General features: G+C 41.3%; 2 protein-coding genes across 2 annotated transcripts; both read right to left on the bottom strand.

The window, feature by feature from the left end:
* Nucleotides 1-554: 554 nt before the first annotated feature.
* Nucleotides 555-2,823, bottom strand: LOC131281958 (high mobility group nucleosome-binding domain-containing protein 5-like). Its single transcript, XM_058311335.1, has 2 exons — nucleotides 2,787-2,823; nucleotides 555-1,831 (listed from the first exon to the last, which is right to left on the bottom strand). The coding sequence occupies exons 1-2, from the start codon at nucleotides 2,821-2,823 to the stop codon at nucleotides 555-557; spliced, it is 1,314 nt and encodes a 437-aa protein (XP_058167318.1).
* A 10,917-nt stretch (nucleotides 2,824-13,740) lies between these two features.
* LOC131293873 (protein LSM14 homolog B) lies at nucleotides 13,741-22,019 on the bottom strand. The gene is made up of 8 exons (XM_058321923.1): nucleotides 21,822-22,019; nucleotides 19,953-20,385; nucleotides 19,010-19,411; nucleotides 16,695-17,032; nucleotides 16,461-16,619; nucleotides 16,210-16,359; nucleotides 14,549-14,778; nucleotides 13,741-14,053 (listed from the first exon to the last, which is right to left on the bottom strand). The coding sequence occupies exons 2-8, from the start codon at nucleotides 20,071-20,073 to the stop codon at nucleotides 13,741-13,743; spliced, it is 1,713 nt and encodes a 570-aa protein (XP_058177906.1). The 5' UTR covers nucleotides 20,074-20,385; nucleotides 21,822-22,019.
* Nucleotides 22,020-22,626: the final 607 nt, after the last annotated feature.

The following is a 22,626-nucleotide window of genomic DNA, read 5'->3' as shown; positions in this document are numbered from 1 at the left end:
TTGTTTCCCTGTTGTACGTGGATAGTCAGTCCTCTCGTACAGGGGAGGGTCCGGTCACGGTTGGGATTCGAACCCACGCCGTCGAGGTGGTGAGCCCCGGCGCTCATGGGCCGATTTTCTAACCGGCGCTACCGCTCGGCTGTCGCGGACCCCCCTATAAAACTACTATAAATCAGAACATTTAAATAACTGTCTCCAACCACTATGAAACTATGATACTACCAGATCAGATCAAATTATAACAAACGAATTCAAATGACAAATAACTTCTACCGACAACAATTTTAACTGTCGACTAACCATAAAAAGATAAAACAAAACAAAACAAAATTGAAGAAGTGTTGTAAAATTATCGATTTCTCACTACTAGTGTTCTAGTAAAAAACTAGAATAATTAGAGCACTTGCAGGCTGGAAACGAAGTTTCATTCTTTCATTTCAACCATACTAGTGACATCCATTGATATTGGTTATGCTTACTATTTCAAAATTATTTTCACTGACGAAAACAATGCATGTGTTTATTTTAATTATCGAAATACTTTTTATTCGGTCCTAACCGTACGAGATCTGATGTATTGCATTTCTACGGCGATTTTTAGAATTCTGCTGTTGCTGTTGCTGCTTACCGGAAGAACTTTGCCGCACGTCGTACATGTTCTGGTGCTTGTTGATCGAGTTGCGCAGCTTCCCGTGCAACCACGCGGCAAATGCTTCCTCATTCGATTGTGCCTTCTGGCGTTGTTCGGCCGTGCGGCGTTGCTGTCGCTCTCGGACCCGTTGCCGTCTTGCCTCGAGCCGTCGCTTCTTTTCCTCCAGCTCCTCGCGCGACAACCCGTACTCGGATCGATACCCGTTGTAGTACGGCAGTTTTTCGCTGGTCGACTTCTTATGACGGCAACACTTGCGCCGACAGTTGGCCGACCGCTTCGCACGATGCGCCTCGATTGGACGTTCCGCGTCGGAGTCGTCCTGATCGTCGCCATCTTGGCCATGGTCTGCATCTTCGTCGTCGTTCGCCGTCCCAGTGGCACCATCTGGGCCGTCTGCCTCTCCGTGATCACCATCGTACTCATCATCGTCGTAGTTTGTTTCTTGTCGATCGTCCTTTCCATCGTCTCCATCGACGCCGTCTTCCCCCTGGGAGTCTCCCGAGCCAGACCGGGAGTCGGCCTCGCTGCGGTACGTCTTGAGCGGACTGCTGCTGATGTCTTCGCTGCTCTCCGGATGGTGGATCTCCGTGTCCACGCTCGACCCATCCGTTGGTTCTTCCTCTTCCTCGTCCACGATGTCCGCCTCACCATCCTCTTCTCGCACCAGTCGCTCCTCGTCATCTTCCTCCTCCTCTTCCGACACCACCGATTCTCTTTCGACACCAGTCTTATGTTTCTCCATCCTGTCTCCCGTGATCTCGTCCTCGTAGTCCCCTTCGAGCTGCTCGTCTTCGATCACTTCCTCCTCCTCCTCCTCGTCCTGCTCTTCATGAACGACATCTCCGCCCTGTCCACGGTCGTGCAGATGGAGCTCCTCGATGATAGTGTCCGCTCCGTCGACCCCATCCACATCACCAGCCTGGTGCACGTCGGCCACCGTTTCGATCGTGGCGTGCCTCCTACGCCCCTGGCCAGATCCACCCCCACCAGTGCCACCGTAACCGTCGTCCTCACTGCTGTAATCGTCCGGCTCGTAGTCGACTAGCTGCTCGCGGAAGGTAACACGCCGTTCTCCGTTCGCGTGGTGTCGCGGGGACGGTGGCGTCGGTATCGCGAATGACTCCTGATTGGCTTGGATAATTTTTTCCTTGATGTTGTATTCGTTCGCTGGTCGAAGAACTGCACGCGTGATGGAGAATAGGAAAGAGTTTTTAAAAGTTGGTTCGAAAATTTACCGTAAATTGTTCATTGTCGTACTCATGACTACTGAACTCTCCCTGGTCACATTGCATGTCAGTATCGGATGCAAGGCTCTTCAAGGACCTTCAAGAGCCTATAAAACCAAAAAACGTATGTCGCGACTAACTACGTATTGATTGGTTCTGCGTCGAACGACAATATAAATTGGCCTGCTTCCAGTTCTGTGAGATTTTTGTGTACATTATTTTGTTACGTTAGTAAAGGATTTGAACTGACAATAATTTTAAAAAAATCATATACATATTTCTTTATATTTTAATATGTCATGCCATATGTGGGCAATAAATTGATTCAATACGTCAAAGCCTTATACAATCATTTGTAATATTTTTTAAATATTTAAATCACTCACAAAAATTTTGTTTGAAAAATTGTAAAATATCTTGTTTTTAATTGCTGTTTCCACGTCGTCATTGACTCTTTGGATTTTTGTTTTAAATTTCTAATCACAAACAATTGGCCAACAAGATATTCGAGAATAAGGTTTTTTGATTTTTTTTTTTTCATAATAAATTACACATGTGCCAATGCCAACATCCATTTCGAACACAGTAGTTCCCCTATTAACCTGTGCCTTTGTCTTACTCTTTGAACGTTTTTCATAATTTTAACTAATTGTCCTTTATTTGAAATATGACCTTTGTTACCAAGAGAAAACATATAGAAATGACCTTTGTTACCAAGAGAATATGCTAAATATACTTTTTTATAAACGTCTTCTGTAACACTTTAAAACAATTCAATTCACTCTGTAGCAATGTTCGGATTCTTTCCGGCTAAGAACGCGCGTGTGGCTAGTGCTAAGTTACACTTTATTTTACTAAACTGTAAGATGAAGTGGGCTTGAAAAAAAAGGAAAAATGACAACACTTACAATATCCTTCATAGTCATCCTCATCGTCCTCGATCATGGTCCAAATTCCTAATGCATCCGATCGTTCTTGTTTTTCTTCACAACACCAAACTTGTTTAAACAAGAAGGAACAAAAAGTTTACACAACACTTCCGCATCTATTCCAAATAGGAAACTCAATTGCTGTTCGAGAAATGAGTGTTAAACCAACGTCACGTGTCCTGTGGCATTGTTGATCACTCCATTTATTCCACTGATTTTCTCATAAAAAAATATAAAAAAAACTAAGAAAAAAGTCTCTTCACGACGGTTGTTCGAATTTTACGCGCAAACACTTTCTTCGACGGCTGCAGTAAACTAAACAACTTTCCCTGTCGACGGCGGGTCGACAACTGAATGGCCACGAAGGACTTGCCGATGCATGGCCTGGGTTTGGTTAGTCCCGGTAAATACGACTAAGTAACGACAGTCCGCGGCCGTTGGTTCACCCGGTCACCAACAAGCTTCAAAGATCGGTCACCGTTCGGAGTCCTTTGCTAAACGTTCTTAGCCAATCCTGCCGAGCAAGGACTCGGAAAATCTCTTTCTCTCTCTCTCTGTTTCAATTTCTTCGATAGAGTTCGTATAAGAACCTGAATTAATATAATTGATACTTATTGTTTGAAAAATTCTACTTATTGTAACTTCGAAATGGGTAATAGCGAACAGTTTATTTGTTAATAAATACAAATAAAGAATAATAGGTGAAAATGTGCTTTAGCTTTGAGCAATCACCTTCAAGGGTTTAGCGTCTAGCGACAATACGCAAAACTTAACAAGTACCAACAAAACTCATACGAGCCTTCGCACCGGAGACTATCGATCAAGCGGAAATAGCAGATTCGATTGCAATATTTCCAGCCGGTACTTTTTCAGCTGAGGAAAATCGAGGGAAAAAAGGTTCATTGGCGTGGCTCGTTGCTATGTGAGGGAGACATAACCCAAATAGAAAAGAAATATACAATGGAAACAGACAAACCACGCGTAAAGACAGTCCCTCCGAACAGTCTGGACGGTCAACTCCAGGCCGGTGCGGTCCTCAATGCAGAAAATGGATTGATTTATGCGTTCGCTTACAAGGATTGTGGTTTCGGCCACAGCTGGCTCGTTTAGGAAAGTAATCACCGAACGACAAACAGGGCTTTTGGGAGGCTCGCCAATGCGGTTCGGAAAAAGGACTGTCAATGGGATAGATCTTGGAACTGTCGCGTGATTTTGAACAATTATCCATCGAGGAATGTACTAGCGCTGTGGTGTTGTTTGATTTTCCACATAAATGCCGTAACAATATTTTATGTTTTGTTATTAACATTTATGGCATTCGAACAACTACACAAATTGTCCGAAGCATATAAACTGACAAATTAAACTGTCACATTTAGTTTTGAAAATCCCGAAGCTGGGAATCCAACGAACCGTCGGTTCAAAATTGCTAATGTATCATACCCAGAACTATTTATAAAAAGTAGGAACTATAAAAATCTAAACTTAAGTTATGAATACGAAAACCTGCCAAGGGTGACGACTGTGAAACATTCAACTGAAAGTTAATTTGTGTAGAAAGCGAAATTTGAAAAGCGTAATGGACTAGTTTTAATCTTTTACAGCGTAATGTTTAGCAATACTTTCTGCTGGTGGAAACTTAAAACAAAAATAATTCAAACTGAAAAAGCTGAAAAAAGTATCTCACGCTATGTTATATTATGCAAGCTTAACACCATATATTTGCAGACAGTATTCAAGGAATACCATGTAAGTCATTATTTTAAACGATAATCAAACATAAAATTACTATTATATAACATTTAAACAGAATCGCATAAATGGTCATGAGGACATCAAAACCGTTATCTTAAAAAAAAAAAAGAAAAACCCATTGGCAATGTCACATGAGGGATCTTAATAGTAAACTCGCACATAATTATATGATGAAGATATGCAAATAGTTTCGCACCGTATCCTTCCTGCCCCATTAAATTATATAAAGCTACAAGATTATCAAACAAACAACCCGCCGGAAGGCCCACATTTATCCACCCCGCATTTGGCGGCATCACTGAAGGTTACTAAGTTAATAAAGCTTCTCTTATCGTGCCCAATAGATCGTGAAATTAAAAGAAATGTTATGCCTCACAGTACTGTGCCTTCTGGTGGAATTCCTTTAATGCTTCCTTCGGCGTTCACTCCAAGGGATACAAGCAATGCATACGGGAACCGTTGGTATGTCCAGCATTGGCTGGGCCACGTGCTACCAGGCGAACGCTACCACCAAATAGTTGGCACATGTCACGGCACTCGGGCAAGTCGGTCCGAAGCTATCAATCTTGATAATATACTCCCGGTGGCACACGTCCCAACGAATCGAGCCGAAAACAGAGAAACTCCCGTAAGAAACTCGGTGGGAAAATTCCTCCTGCTCGACGAGAGTGTTGGAGACCCCATAATTAATTCGTTCCACCCACCGGGCAAACATTTTTTTCCAAGCGTCGAGAGGTGCACGTTATGGAGTAGCAAATGTGAACCAAAAGTAAGAGTTCTCGACTTGGCACGTTCCGGCCATCGTTGGAAGCTTGTTGACGTTGAAATATTAACCGCCGTCCTCTGGTAGTGTGCTAGATGTGCCAACTCAGAATTGAGGCCTAACAGTCCCACAAACTTTTTAGTATTTTTTCTTCCATTTCACGTTCGAATGAGCGAACATACATTCACGGAAAATAGTGAGCACTTATGAAAAAATACGTGTTTAACTTTTAACGTTTTTAATTTTAAAGTACTTGTTTTGAATAAATGGTTTTCTCATAAAATAGCAGTCGATTTTCCCGTTTACTTAAACAGTTACTAAATATTACAGTTACAGTTACAGTTTACTAAATAATTTGTAATTGTTTTTTGAACAATTGCTTTTAAACGATTTTTAATTTTCTTATTTCATACTCACTTTTTCATAGATTTAAAATGATATGCTGTAGATGAAACAATTTTGTTTCGTTTTTGTAACTTTTGAAAATGGTTGAAAGTAGTTTTATTCAAAACTTGACCCGAATGTCCGCAGCAGTTGTATGTGAATGTATGAAGATGTGTCAAAGAATTTCTGCAAAGTAATAATAATTGGACCACTGAGGTATGCAAATAATCAACATTTTCTGAACAAAAACTTCGTTGTACCGAGATGAACTTTCTATACTTTCTTGTAATTGTACACCACAAAAAATCCACACTTACAGTTGTGTGAAAAGATTTTTAATAGCAGAAATTACGGAACCCTTGGCAGTATGAGCCTGCGGATAAAACGAAGAATGAATTGGAAAAGTCAGAACTATGTACCTACAAACCCAAACACTGTCACGGACTGTCGTACGAGTTGGCAAATAATTACCATAAAACAGTGATAAATATCACCCCTCCTTCGTTAAAGAAGAACCTCCCTCACTATCGAACGCATCCTAAACAGAGGGCCCCAAAATGGATTTTGCCTGAGTTCACCGCGAGGAGCTTGCGTTTAAATGCACACGGAAAATGGTAACGTTTCCCGGAGGAAAACAAATGTCGACGTTGCCGTTGTCGCATGAAGTTAAATCGTAACGGACATACCGCAGCCGGAGGAGTCCCACAGAGTACCACCTTAATTCTATCGATTTATTGCGCGCCCCCGTAGGCTTCGACGCCGGTGGCTGGTAAATGGTAACGGTTCCCTGCATAAATCTCTCGGAGACCGCCTAGTACGTACTTTTGCCATGGCAAACTGCGTGGGGAGGTCAACGACCTGTTTTCCTTTTGTCTTCTTTCCGTCACTAGTTTTGTTGTTTACTGTTTTAGTGGTCTTTCTGAAGGGCACGAGCTCAATCAATCGACAACTGCTGAAATCTTTGCATGTCAGAACAGAAACAGTTCAATTATTAACAGTTATTATTCCACCCGTCGGCAGGAAAAGCTAACGTTTCTGGACGCGAAGTGGTCGGTCGAGGAAAATAATGACCTTCTTAACTCCACTAGCCACTCTGCGCTGATTAAATCGTAAAGTAATTTTATGCCCTTCACGGTTCCACCGTAGCATGGGCTGATGGCTGGGCTTTGCGATTGATGACGCTGATGCTGCCGCGACCTGGAGCACACAACTGTGTGTTCATGGCGATTTAGGATTGAGAACGTCACGCTAACAAAATCAATTCGATAATTTCAGGATAATAGATGGTGAGAAAGTAAATGATCGTTGTAAGGTACATAAAGCCGGAGAAATGATGAAAGATACAGCAGTGTTGGCAACCCATTACGTATAGTTTCTCAATTTCCAACATCTAACGAATGTGCCGGATATAAACTAAACGAACAGCACTAAGAAGTATGTTCTTTACTATAGAGCACTTTTTGTACTCTACCGGTATTTATCGGCCTCTTCTTTCATTTATTTCATTTTTTTCGATATTTTCATACACTCTGCATTGTTACCATTTGTTGGTTCATATTTTTCACAACATTCCAAGCATCCCACTCAAATATGCTGCACTACTCATGATGGTGGAGAGACCCGCATGCACACCCCTCTTTTTACAGAAACTAATACAGAACTACACCCCTGCTACTAGTCTCTGGCCTAATCTTCCCATTCCGTGTCCCGAAACACAAGACGATATTAACCCTTGCTAGCTGTTCGTGCTCGTACATCGGATCTGCGCGGCTCTAGCAGTTTAGATGTGTTTTCGTTCCTGCCTTTGTTTTATTCTTAACAATATTTTGTCTCATCCTGTGCTTCGTTTCATTTTATATCATCTACTGTTTTCCTCAGCAAAGCAAGCCTTTGGCTACTTGATCGCCTTTTGCCTGACAATGCTCTTTATCAAGTTCCGGTTCCGGAGTTTTAAAGCTTCTGATTGTTCTCAGTGCTTCCATTTACCTTTCGGTTCGCCCCAATCCCTCTCGTGTGGCCGATAATTTGTGGATGCTTTGGGGCAATACACACGTACAAATATTCGTAACCGACACCCCCGCCGTTGCGCGGGAATGCAGACTCGAGCCACTCGGTGATGTGTTATTTTATATAAAAAATAAAATCAAACACTGTTTGCTGCGTTTACGTGGTTTAAGTATCGACACTGGAGTATTTGTCATAATTTGTCTAGCATAATCGTTTTTAATTTTTTCACGCTGTTTTCTTTTCTAATATTAATTTTTCTTGCTTCATCTTCTCACACCACCACCCGTACCCCGGCTCGACCTCGTACGTTGCATTTATTCTTTTATTTTTTGTCACCTCGTTTGTTCAACAACAAACAACACATTGCACCGAGCGCATGTTTGGACTACGATTCGCTTCTTAGAACCACTACAATTATGTACTCCGCTGCTACTTTGTTTACTTGAGTTACTATGTTTGCATTTAAGTGGTTTAATCATCTTCAGCTTTCTTTTTCGATACCGATACAAGCGCTAGAGTACCTGCTGGGAGTTTTTTTATGAACCTGAATGAATTGCGCGTCTTAAGAACCAATTCATTTCATAAGGAAAAGCGACTGCCGTCCAAATTAGGCCTCGGAATATGAATTCCGAAAAACCAGAGGAACATTATTTTATTCATAAAAGATTACTAAATAGGTACGCGCAAAATTCCTGAATGCTACAGAATCAATTACACCCAGACACAGGCAATAAAACAAGCGAACTGAACGGTTATTATTGATCCAATTTTGCCGATTTGTATGATTTATACTTTATTTTGGCAAGGTAAAATGTGGATTGACCTAACGAGGCGTCTATGACGCAGCCCTTTTTCACGACTTCACTTCCAAATTATGGTAATGATACTGCCTGTTTTTTCGATTTAACCCTCTTAATTCTTGCTCTCTTGGCCAAAAGCTCGTGCAACTTGCACAGTTTCGCAAAAAAGAATAATCCGATTTACTATCTCATTTATTTGCACGGTTGGTCCATCTTTGTTCATCTCTGTTAGGACACGGGTCAAACTTTCCACAAATCTAGCTCCCACCATTTTTACTTGACTTTTTGTCACACGCTTCTGGGCTTTAGGTTAGAGGTTTCTCTTAATGTTTATATGTATTCCTTTCTATAGTTCTTAGCTTGTACCCTCCTCTCAACGATACATATTTGATAACGTACCTTCTTTGTGTTTTCTTCTTAGCCTTTCCTTTTCTTTGATTAGTGAAAAATAGTATTGATTTTGAACCCGTTAACCCACCCAACCAGTATGTTTTAATAACATGTGAGTGTCGTCGTCTCCTTTACGCTTCGTTATTCTTCACAACATCCATTTGTCGTGCGTAAAGTCTCTACTACTTTCATGCGCGTGCAAACATTCTTTCTAAATAATGGTTATTTCTAGTATGTTAAAATAACTACATACGTTTTCTTCTTTCTTCTCTTTATATCTCCACATTGTTTCCATTTTTATATATTCCTCGTTAAGGGAGGTTTTTATCTCACGTTTATTTTTGCACACTTTCTTATTACTTAAAAAATGTTCGGGGCATTTCGATACTAGTCACTCCCGTCAAGCGAGGCTTGCCAAAGATACTTGTTCCAGTTGTTGGGGGTACATCATTGACATCATTCACATTTTTTGTTGGTGGATCTGCATAAAGATCTGCCAGGTATGCGCACTCCTGGTCATATACATTTGAAAGGCCAAATAGTTTGGTTATTTGCCCAAACTCAAAACGTATGAAATAATTTACGAGCTTTTTCTTATTTTGTCTCCTCAATTCCAATAATGTATCTCTCTTCAGGAAGGTTTCTTTTGTGCCATTGCATTGTATCAGTCCCTCAGAACTTAGTCAACAAATCAGGAATTTTCTTTAAACATAGTGTTCTGAATGTTGAGATGGATACATTATTTTTTTTATTATTAGCCGGGTCTTGCTTTTTATTATTGTTATGACATTTCCTGTTTTTCCATCCATAATTACCATCGACCATTCTTCTTAGATCACCATCCACGTTTATCTGTTGCTCTGCTCAGGTGAATTTAGTCCTATGTTTGTACGAAACCATTCGAAGTTTCCGACAAATATACTTCATCTGCAGCTTTCTACTACAGATTAGTATAGTGAGTAAAGTTAAAATTTGTTTGCAACGAGCATGGAAATCGAAATTACTACCCGGTGCTCCCCTCTATAAAGTTGTAGTTTTTTTTATAGTAACCGCACATAACACAAATACGTTGTATTTCGATGGTTTGCTTTGCTCCTTTGGTGCTCCTTATCGGACGGCCGGTGGGTCTTCCTTTGCCAGATCCGGTAACTAGGCCGTTACGTGGCGCATGTGCTATTTCGATCGCCATCGATTTCATTTCCAAATTGAACACACCATCATTAAAACATTTATTCAAATCGGAAGAAATAGATAAAAAAAACTAACGAACGTAGAATTCTACCCTCCCACGCGCCATCCATACGAGCTTCATTCCGTCAGGATACTTTTACCATTCGTAAGACCAATTCCGATGACCAACATTTGTTTCCTTTCAGTTTTTTGTTTTTTGTTTACTGCTTTTCTATATTTCCAGCTCATTCTCAATGTTTTGCAATTTAAATATAATTATTCCGAAACTTAGTAATTAGATTCCCATTACATTTTGAGCCGGGTGGCTTCTTTCACCTCTTTACATTCCCAGTACCTACACGTTTTTCACTATTAGTCTACTGATTCTAGTGTGTGTTTGTCTGTGTGTTTTTCGCTCTTGCCTCTTATTTATGCCTTGCTTCTGTTATGCTTTTAAATTTTCACTACCACTTCCTGCATTGAAAGAAACACAGATTGAAAGATTGACCCCATGTAAGCGAGGGAAGTTCTGGGTGGTTTTGAACACTAAACTAAACTTTAACAAACGATTTTCTATTGTCCCCACCGTGGCCCTATTCTCTTGGCTTCTGCGTATTCGTGTCTCTGTCTCTGCCGGTTACCATCAGATAGCATTGTTTAGTACTACTATGCATGGCTCCAAAAGCGAATAATTTTATCGTTTGGTTCCCTCTCTGCTATCATTTTTTCCTCTTATATGATCCAAATTTGTTTATGTGAGATTACGGTTGTACACTTTGCTCTAGCATTTTCTGTATTGTACACAGATAAAATCACACACCACAACACGATCGACCGAATGAGCGGGACAGTTTTGTTCCGTGCAGTTGTGTCCAAAGGAACCGTTGTGTATTCTAGTTTACTAAATACTCCGTTAACCGCTCCTGCACTTAGAGAACGTATTCGCTGAGCCGCTCATATGCTTTAAAAAATCGTGGCGGAGGTCAATATTCATCTCTCATAAATAACTCGTTCGAGGATACACATTTGGAGCAGGGCCAAGGAATAGAAAAACAGAGGAAAGGGATTACGAGTGTACAGTAGTAATTTTAGTATAAATCTTGCCATCAATCAAGCCCACCAGTCATAATTTAATATCTGGAGACACAAAAGACGAAAAGAGAAACTTAAATGAAATGAAATAATACACTTTGAAGCAAAATCAAAATAAGAAAAAATAAAACTAGCAATGGTATAAACTATAAAGATAGAACAGGATTAAAGATTACAATGATTCGCCCTGCAATCAAATTTTCAAAAACAAAATTTAAAGTACAAATAGTTGGCGTGAGAAAGTAAATTTAGCCAACGTTGGTTAGTAATTCCTTCACGTCAGAAGCCAAACCAACCACATCGGTCCTACCATCTGTTGTCCCGACCCTTCTTAACCGAGTTTACCGTCGAGAGCCAAAACTTCAGTTTAAACTAGTCCCATTTACTCGTGCTAGCGTCGCTTTGGAGGCAAACAAACTGACAAGCCAAACAAAAAAGCAATGCAAAGGCGGGTTTCCTTTAAATTGCTTTAGATAAAATAGGTGTGAGCCGTAAATAACCGATTCGATAAATCATGCCCTCTTTACTGCTCACGGATTCGGACGGATGGGACGGTTTGATCGTCCGGCACGCTTTTACACGGCACACATCTACACGAATGTGTAACTTTTGGAACTGCGCTGCGACACACTCTCTCTCTCTCATTCTGCATTATTATCTTTCTTGAAAGATGGGTTTTGTTTTCTTTACGACGGATTCCCTGTCTTCTATCCAGTTCCACACTGTATACAATCGTTCCCTATCAGGCCCATTAGAGCTGCTGGAACCAAATGATGCTTGTCGTTTTGGAAGGCATGCGCATATTTTTCTACTAACGCCGTTTTTAGGAGGATTTAAGATGCTGGACTTTTTGACTCATTAGACACAACTAAGCGAACCATCGGTGGAACTATATTCCCTCCGGATCCTTTTTGATATTCATCCACTACTATCTTTCTCGCCTGTAACTGCCGCTTCTTTCGCGGAATATTTAATTCTAACACAATTAAAACTAACTTTCCGATGATGATGATACGCGTCTGATTAGGACACAGGCTGGACAGGTAAACAATGGCTCCCACACGAACGGGTGGAATGCGATGAGATGAGTTGGCGATGGCAATGACAAGATGCACTTTCACAACAAATGTGCGCTGTGTGGTGGGTAGGTTCCGTAAGAACCATTGCGCCGGCTTTCTTTATCAGGTCTCTATTTTTCGTCTCTATTTCGTGATTTGCCTTCTTTTTGTTAGCTGCTGTCATAAAGTGTTCTTTGGACCACCTGCTAACTTGTTACACTGTTTATGGAAATAGAAGGTGAGGAGAATTTCCACCGTATACACACATTTTTTGCTTCAGCCAATCAATAAACAGTCCTTATCTGTTATCCATCCGATTCCGTTTTGACACCATTTAGCGTTGTTTTCTGGTTTGTTGCCTCCTCTGTTCCCAGCACGAGGATCAACGACAAAAACACAGAACATCAATGGCTGCTGATTTTGTTGAAGGATTATCACGGCGAACATTATACTGGAGGTAAACACGTTAAGCGACATTTACTATCGACTCCTATGTTCTGTGGTCCGAGCATCATCATCCGATCATAGTAGCTTTATCGTCAATTGCTGAACCAAATCAGTTTCTTCATCTTGCTACAAAAGTACCATCGCATTGCATTGGTACATCTCTTCCTTTTCAGTACGGATGATTAGAGATAATGACTATGTTCTTTCCCGCATTTAAATTTGTGTAGCAGCTAGCACCGTGTTTTCTACATTCGCTTCCATAACCTTCATATCAACAATTTTTCGCACAGGGAGGTTGTTTGCTGCGTCAATGAAAAAACTGGAAGGTCTATAATCAGCAGTGTCCGCCAACACATCGGCGTGCATCATTATCGTTTCTGCCAGTTTCGTTTGCCTGCCAGTATTCTGCGTTTGCCTGCCAGTATTCTGCTACTTCTTTTTATAACAGAGAAGCGCGCACACATGTTTTGCCGCCATGTTTGCAGTTTTCCTTCAACACAATGTCTCTTATTTTGTTCTCCACAGCTTCATTTGTAGCGCAACGCTACTTGCACTTCGTGTTTTACAAATCCAGTACAGCACAGCACGCACACACACAAACACACGTGCATACTCCTGCGATACACTACTTATAATGTTCTGTAGATGACTTATCGTTGTTAATTTCATTACTGCTTTGTCACATATGCCGTGCGCGTTTGTTTTTAAAGATTGGTGACAATGGTTGTGAGTTTCTTTTGTCTAGAACTTGGTACTGCTCTCTTCTGGTATGGTGTGTGGTTTGCATTTGTGTGGAAGTGGATGTATTCTGTTTTCCGTTACTGTAACGCTATACGGAAATTCTCTTCTACAAACTTCGACTCAACTTCAATTCATTTGTTTGACGACTTAATCTGAGTTCATTTTGTTTTGCTCCTGCTTTTTTCAGCCAATTTTCCGAACGAAACTAGTCAGCTTTCTAAAAGTAAGAGTTTCTCCGTGGTGTTCCGTTTTTTGTAGCATTATTTGCCTGCAGTGTGGAAGAGAAAGTGGAACAAAATAAGAATAAGCTAAGATTCCCCCGCACCCTATAAGCGTTCTTTGATCGTACCTGCTGCCACTTCTATGACGGCCGGTTGCTGCTGTTCCTGGTTAGAAGGGGCAGCCGGCGTTGCTTGGTTCTGTTGCTGCTGACCGCCAGCGTTCTGGTTGTTCTGGCCGGTAGTACCGCCCTGCTGCTGCTGGCCACCAGATCGGTTATGGGACATACCGCCACCGTTCAACTGATTGTTGCGGTTTCCACTGCGGCCCCGATAGTTGTTGCTGCCGCCGCGATAATTGTTGCCCCCACGGTGGTAATTGTTGGGACCACGGTTGAAGTAACCGCCTCGTCGGTTGTACCTGATCGATGGGAGGGAAACAAGCGTTAACGATTTTATAATCATTTATCAACAGACTTTTATATTTGAAACGACGATTAGATAGCACAACATGCGATGTAAATATCCTGTAATAGAATAAACTTAAAAGTAACGAGTCATGAACAGTGCTACAGTTGCTTTTTAGATCAGTAAAAAATGGACAATTATGACAACATTTATAAGAGGTGCTATTTTGGAAATGTTATAGAACCAACATTTGCCAAGTGTTTACGTAACATTCTTTAGAACAATGAGAGTATTTATTTTCGAGTGTATAATACCACTTTTTCACCTTCGCTTCTAAGATCCATATTTCGGTTGGTGGTATACACGGATTGTAAAGGATTTAAAACGCATAAATCAACAGAATGGGAAAACATTTTACCATGGTATAACATAACGATTGTGGAGAAAAAAAAACTTCAAATATATCGAACTACCAGATACTTCCATGAAGAGTCTGTCATAAACTTACCCGCCACGTCTGGTCGATCCAACGCCGAACGTTTCGGTGTTTAGCTTACGCTCCTGACGCCAATCCGTACGCTGCTGCTTGCCCTTAGCGCGTTCAACCGCTTCGCACGAGATGGTATCGAAGAAGGATTTGGCCTTATCGTAACAGATGACTTCTTCTTCTTCCTGCTCGTGTTCGCCGGCACCAGTCTCGTTGCCCGAATCATCCTTCTTGTCCAGCGTTTCAGTGATCTACTCGAACGATTTAGGAGATCGATGAAAGGTCGCAACCATACACAAAAATGTATAAATTAGTACAATACACAATAATTGAATCGTTGAAAAAAAGGTACACACGTACATCATCTTCAACAAGAGTGCAGGTGCACTAAAATTCGAACAATACCTATTGAATAATAGAGATTGTAAGGCATCTCGAGCATAGAAGATGTGCGTGTGTGTTTTTTTTGTGTTCGGGGTTAGGGAATAATGGAAAGAAAGAAGACGGTGGTAGAAAATTTTGAGATAATTCTGTTAAAATTGTTCTTTTTGTAGCGTTGCGACAATCAGTCGTAGTTTTGTCTTTATGCTTAATTTCCAATTTCCAATTAAACCAATTTATTAAAATTCAAATGAATGTATTCCACCTTCCTCTTTCTCTTTTTGCCTGACGATGCTCTGCATTTTTCTTCAGTCGACACTAGCCGAGCAAAGATGTGAAACGTTGATGCGCGTTTATGTGTATGTTTAACGATAAAAAAACACAACCAAATAGTTTTAAAACGTGCAACTTATGTATCGTAATAAAAAGCATACCATAACAGACACGAAAGCGGATGTACGTACAGGAAAACAACTAATTGCGTCCGAAAGAAAATATATTATCGATAATATATGTGTGTTGATTAGGTTCAAGCACAAGCAATTGGGTGAACGTTAGGTCAATTAAAAACATTGAGCACTAGGATAATAAATTGAGAAAACAAATCTGCATAATTTCAGGGATTGTTTGATGTAAGCAAAAAAATATCACTAACAAAATGAAAAAAATGATGAATTGAATCGTTTTCCAGACGATTTGAGGTGATAGAAAAAGACATGGCGATTGTGGTAATAACCGGTAACTTTCTCACGAAAACAAAATTTAAAAAAGGTGGTAGCAAGAAGGCAATTGAACATATACTTTGAAAAAGCATAACTGTTAATTCAATAAACGAAAGCATAAAACAACCCTAACCGGTCACTTATGACGTTTTCAATTCGCAAACAAAAGTTATCAGCATAATTGTTATCTTCCTCCCTCAAAGTACAACGAAATGGGCATTTCAGGACAGGAAGAGTACTCTTACTTCATTTCATAAATTGTCAACTTAAAATGGGCATGGAGATTAGAATAGTAACGAAAAATAACGTAATGTGCGTGTTTCCCCGCTAAGAAGGGCCTGTTATCCTTGTATAGACACATTGAAACAGGAATAGCAGTCACAAACACAAAAAAGGAAATACCATCTTCTTCATCCACTCTGGGATTACACGTTGGGTGATCGGAATAAGGGAAAGAAGTAGGAAGGAAAGTATGGAGGTGAATCAAAGAAAGACAGGATTTGAGAATAGAGAGAGTAGTGGGTAGTGGAGAGTTGGAGTAGTTAGAAAAAAGAATAACGAATCAAAAAAAGAAAATACCTGCTCTGGTTTCACTTCTTCGCCCACCTTAAGTTTAGACAGTTGCGATCGAAGCTCTTCGAACTTGCTGTTAGCCTGCTCGAAATCGTAATCGTTATCAAACTTTAGCAAATTCTTCGCACGCTGTCCACCAGCACCGCCAGTGGTTCCCTGAAAAAAAAAATCAATCATTCCCAACGAAATAATGTAAGTAAGATTATTTGAAATGTCATCAAACGATTACTGACTTTGTGTGCCGTTCTAACACCCACCTGCTGCTGCTGCTGCGGTTGGCCAATGTTACCACCACGCGGTCTACCGCGAATGTTGTTTCCTCCATTGTTGTGGTTGTTCTGGTGATTGCGATTATTGTTCCATCCACCTCGGTTCTGCCCACCGGCTCCTCCTTGCTGCTGCTGCTGAACTCTTGCCTACAATTTGAGGAACCGTATAAAATTTATCATTTATCGAAGAATCTACCGGGGGTATTGATGAGCCGAATATACCTTATTATTGTTATAGTTTTCCTTAATCTGGTTGTCAGCAATTTGCTGCGGTGTTTGTTGCTGCTGCTGTTGCTGCTGCTTGCCGGAATCGCGTCTCTCTCGCTGGTTGTTATTCGGGTGGGATCCTCGATGGTTGTTGTTCTTGTTGCGTTGGTTATTGTTGCCACCGTCACGGTTGATCTGCTGCATCATCTGCTGCTGCTGGGGCTGCTGCTGACCCTGATGATGTTGCTGCTGCTGTTGTTGCTGCTGCTGATTCGTTTGCACAGCAATGTCCACCGTAGGACTCTTGCGCGACAACATGTTGCTCGGCGTTCCCGATCGCGAACCGCTTCCTCCTGCCGAATCCCAACCAAAGAGCAAATCAAATGGTTAGTAAACTGATTGTCGTCAACTTGTCAATTGTATTGGGCTTGGTGGAAGACCAAACCAAGAAAACAATATGCTATCAATCCGATGATGATCGAACCACAGACCAAGTAAAATTAGTCAATTATAAGACAATGATATTGATAAAAATAAATAATATCAAACAAACTGAAAAATGAAGAATTTGACAAATAATCCATAGACAATCAAGAAAACTCAAATATACAACAAAGCAACAGAAACTAACATGCTACTGAATTTAAAGTCGTGTTTAAAGCAGGAGTCGGGTAGCAGCGATAAAAAAAATACTGTAAAAGTTAACAAGAGCACAGATACTGCATTAAGAAACTAGAATTGGAAAACAACAGCTTCAACAACAGCAGTGACCATCCAGAGAAAGACTGCAATCCTTTGTCGATTTTTTTATTAATCAACGATAAAAGCTTCGAATAAACCGTTTGAATATAGTTTTCCAAGCGCAATTTCATTGAGCTGTAAATAGGACTTAAAATGAAAACACTCGCCCCTTGTCTGGGTGAAATCTTAGGAAGGCGCACTTTCGCGAATTTAAGTAGAATATCTTACGAATGAAAAGTGGACCAAGTAGGCGCAAACATGTTCATTCATCCAATAAATTGAAAGAGAGATATGCCGGGTATAAATACAGGCATTCTTTAATAAAAAAGCGGATAAACGAATGAATCAAATGAATGTCACTAGCAATAACAACAGCAATAGCGGCAGCAGTAGGGAAAACAAATTTAAAAAAAAAAAAACAGCAAAAGCAACGTAAATAGCGATGAAAGTTTCAGAAATGCACGTGAAAAAGTAAGTAAGTAGATTCCCTACGCTGATATTTTTAGTGTGGTCCTGAATAGCTGAATTTATACGTAAAGAATGTTAGAAAAGACGATATAATAAAAGCTTGTCAGAGCATTAAGCTTTTTTCTTAAACAGGTTATGTATGGGCAATCCAGCGGTTCTATGCATAGACACCTTATCAAGATTGCTAACTGATCGCGTTTCCACAACAAAAATATTTTTTATATCTATTTATTGCGCAACGCTACAATTGTTTTTTTATTTTTACTATTGTAGATTTGTCTTCTAAAATTCTACATGTAATAAAATCCAGCAACAATATTTTATATTGAATTAATAAAAACAATCAGAACGAGGATGGTAGTATGAGAATTAGAATAAGCCGTACAATTGAAAATGAACGACCAATCTATGTGACTAAAGTAAACATGTAATGGAACAAAAGGATCTCTTTGCGATGGAAAAAACAGTATGAAATAATAATAAATATTTGAACAATAACTCTAAATTCAGAAAAATAAAAATCTATTAGAAAAATGAAAACCAGATTCTCGACCTGTGATCATTCATTTGATTCTGTTGGTTTGAATTTTGCAATTCGCACGAAAAATAGATATCCTTTTTCTGGGTCCCACCTTCCTGCCGTTGCTGATGCTGCTTTTGCTGTCGCCCATTCCGATTAACAGAAACTCCAAAGATCCCACCCGGGTCACCACCACCACTAGCAATGACAAGGTTATTAGTTTCACTACCGGAAGAAGGCGTAGCAACTGTGGAAACGAAAGGCGAAGGAGTGTTTGCTGCAATTTTCCGGTTTGCTCCGTGATCCTGCTGTTGCTGTTGCTGTTGTTTTGATTCTTGACGATGGAGGGTGCCAGATTTCGCGAAAAGTTCAGATGGTAGAAGTTGAACTCTGGCACCTGAAGCTTCTTTTTCCTGCAAATTCAAGGATTTTTCCGGCGGCTGCTGCTGTGGCACCGCTGGATGCATGTGCTGCTGTATCGGAGCAACAACACCTCCTTCGGATGGAGTTTGCGAAGAACCTTTAACACCACCAACACCACCATCATCGAGGAACGGATCGGTTTTAGTACAAATAGCGGCGTGCTCGCTGGATATCATACCTCCGAGATTATTCATTCCACCGAAGCCAGCGTTGTACGATGGGACCGCGGCTCCACCTCCACCCATCTGGGGCTGCTGTCCGTGACCCGGAGGCGGAGGACCACCCATAGGTGGCATCGGACCACCGGGTGGGCCGCTGGCCTGAGGTCCGCCCATCTGCGGCATCATGAACCCGGGCTGCGACTGGTAAGCCGGTTGACCAAGCTTACTCGGCATCGCCATCTGCGGCGGTTGCGGCGGTAGATGCATCTGCATGATGGCCGGATCATTCGGCACCGGGTTGTTGTTGATCACCCGTATATCCTTGATGTCCGTCCCGCGGAACAATATGTAGTCATAGTATTGGTTCTGCGGCGCAATAGGGAATTGCGTTTCGCGATCCTCCGTGCCGTACGATTTCACTAGGTTTCCGTATTATGGATGCACAAATAGGAAGAAAAAATGGAAAGAAAAGAAAAGTTAGAATGTGGCGCCATTTTCTCCCGTGTCCCGATTGATGTGTCAAGCTTTTCCATGAGGCTTCCAGAAGTTTCCTGATCAGTCAAATGTACTCTAATTTTAATTGTTAAGACATGTTTTGTACGTAATAAAAAGACACAAAAATATCCCGTTTATTTAAGTGACACATGTACTACTGTACATATTATGGAGCTAAAACAATAATAAGGACTATAAGAGTCCAGCATTTTGTCCTCCATTGCTTTTTTCAGCGGAAGACATTTTGTAACCAATTTCAGCAAAAGGGCTTCACCATGGCACCTGAATAACTCATCTTCGCTTAGCTGTATTAGATCTGAAGCATTGTTTAATTTTATGGAACATTCAGGAAGATTACTCTTGATTTGTATTAAGTTAACGAATAGTTTATCGCTCGATTGTGCATAATCGAGTGAGGTTATATCGAATAAGGCTAACTTCGTGGGGACTTCGATTTTCGCTTACCTCGGGCAAGGGCGATCGTACAGCGCTCCGGATCGACGGTGAACAGGAACCCCTCATAGCGGATATCGGCTTTCGATATCAGCGAGATGCAAGAACCAATTTCCGGCATTGGACAACTCATCTTTATGCCTTCCTATCGCTGGATCAAAAGCACCTTAACTTTTCGCTAATGCTTTCACACTCAAAGGTCGCCGGTGATCGAACGATGTCTCCAGCCTGCGTGAGCGCACACACACGCACAACACACACTTTGGAGACCTTTGTTCCGGGCGTATGAGTCCTGAGACGCCGACGAGGTATCCACACAGCACTTTCTGTTCGATTTTTCGCAGGTTTGGCGTACTGATGATTATTTCAAGAATTATTCACTGCACCGCAAAATTGACACTTTCGCTCTTTCTTTGATTAGGAGCACGGACCTTAACTCGGATAGCTATGAAAAGCAAAACAATGATAAAACAGTTATGAGCAGATGATGTGCACGATCTCGTGTATCTTGGAAATAGTTTTCCAACAATATTATCAAAACCTATGTTGCGGTGGTACGAAACCTAAATGGTTCCCACCAGACACGTGCGTCCTCAGCGTGCGTGACTGACCGAATACGATTAGAAAAATAAATGAACCAAACCGCTCGCATGCGTCCTTAGAAGAAGCCTGACGTAGTAACGCCGCAGATGTACCGTAACTAAGTAAAGCCGTCTTCTATGTTACTTTTTCCCAAACCGTTCGGGAACTTCCGCTCCGGACGTTTGCCACCTTTGGTCGTAAGGAAACGCAATGGCGAATGTAATTGATCGCGTCTGATGCGTCGAACGTCTGCACTTTGTGTGCGTTAGGGATCGGTGCGAAGTAATGTCAATACTGCCCTGTGCCCAAACCTATAGTTACCCTTAGTACACACAAACAAAGCTACTATTCCTTACAAGCGGTATACTACATGCGTTATAGTACTGAAAAAGTCTTCAAGTATATTCATCATAATTCAGTAGTGTCTGCCTAAGAGCTGTGCTTGCATAGAATATTGTCTATCGCTTTACTTCAACACTTTTCTGCGTGTACTTGCCACGACTACTCTGCAACTTTGCAGTATATATGGTGGAATGTACAGTGAACTGGAAATCGGTCGTAGTAGAGGAGCAAATAAAGCGGTTACTATCACGCGAAGTGCGCGGGGAAAACGGCGACTGCGATGATGCTGATGGTGCGAGAGTAATTCAAAGATGGACGACACTCGACCGCCCGTTACTGCCCCTTGTTGCAAGCACATGCATTGGTACGAGCGAGTGAGGTGATGCCGAGTGTTGGTCTCGTTTTGCAAACAACCACTGCCGTTCAGCTGGGCAAGCGAGAGAAAAGGATAATGTTAAAGACAACTAAGAGCGGGATGAAGAAGGTGACGGGTAACATCCGAAAAAAAGACATGGTAAGAAAAGAAGGAACAACGCGACCGCGATTCCGTACAAGCACTTTTTTCCTTCATCAGCAGCTGGTGGTGGCACTGCAATACACAAAATACAATGCATTTGGTTCCAAATTTTCCTTCCTCTTCTGCAAATGGCCTGCACACCGGGTCAAAGATGAAACGAAATTGAACTTGTTAGTCGGCGGCGTTCGTAAAAGACGAACGACGCAAAAGTGGTAAGATGTGGCACGAGCTATCGAAGAAGGCTTGTGAAAACATGTCGAACAGGGCAAACATCAACACGAATCGTAAAAAGCTACGTTTGGACTTTTCCTAAAGCCTAGGTACACATGCTGATGATGCTGCTACGTGTTTAAGTTTTTTTTCACACTGAAAAGTGTACACCGGCCATCGGACACTCGGCCTCGGTCCGTCACCTGCCTTGCGGCCGCAAAATAACCAACCTGGACGCTCGGAAACGTTTGCTAACAGCACGCCACGATGCAACGAAATTTGCAAACTCGAAGCAAATTCTGTTACCGTGCCACACACCTGTGCCAATGGCGAACCGCGAATTTCTACGCGACACACCGGACCGAAGAAAGGAACGCACAATATTCCGCACACTCACTTTCCGTGACCATCCAAAAGAGACGACCCCGCTATACAATTTCAGACTAGCCAAAGTAAGGACTACGGGGTTCAAGCTGCCTTCGTTAAATAGGCAACGCGAGCCATGCAGAATGGTAGACGATGACGAGCGACACTGTTTGTGTTTATACTTAGTAATTCATACCTGTACCACAACTGACCGGAGATTCAATGTCCGATTTTTTTAAAATATTTTTGATTTCTTCGTAGTTATATGCATTGGAAATAAAAACAATAGTTTTTCCATACAGTTATAAATTGATTTCCGACCCTCATTATATCATTTTCTTTTGTTGCGTTGGAATGAACATTGTACAACAACTTTTTTGAAGTATTCGAACGAAGGAGCAATACAGTAGATTTCGATATAGCGAAATGTCATTGTTAATCGATTTTTCGATGAAAACAAAACGATGACCCAAATTCTTAAATTATCCTGCATAGCAGGATGATTGTTGTTCGAAAACAAACTGTATGAGTTTATTTATGGTACACAACCGTTTTTAGAAGATCATGTTATATTTTACGCCATAAATCGTTCTCAATCGAGATCGATTAAAACCCAGCTGTCTTTACATCCGTCACCTAGAAATCGCGTCGCAGTGTGCGAATCTGTCA

The sequence above is a fragment of the Anopheles ziemanni genome, chromosome 2 (genome assembly GCF_943734765.1).
Source record: "Anopheles ziemanni chromosome 2, idAnoZiCoDA_A2_x.2, whole genome shotgun sequence".
In the NCBI taxonomy this organism is placed as follows: Eukaryota; Metazoa; Arthropoda; class Insecta; order Diptera; family Culicidae; genus Anopheles; species Anopheles ziemanni.
Note: the sequence above shows the minus strand (reverse complement) of the source record. Positions and strands in the feature narration are given on the sequence as shown.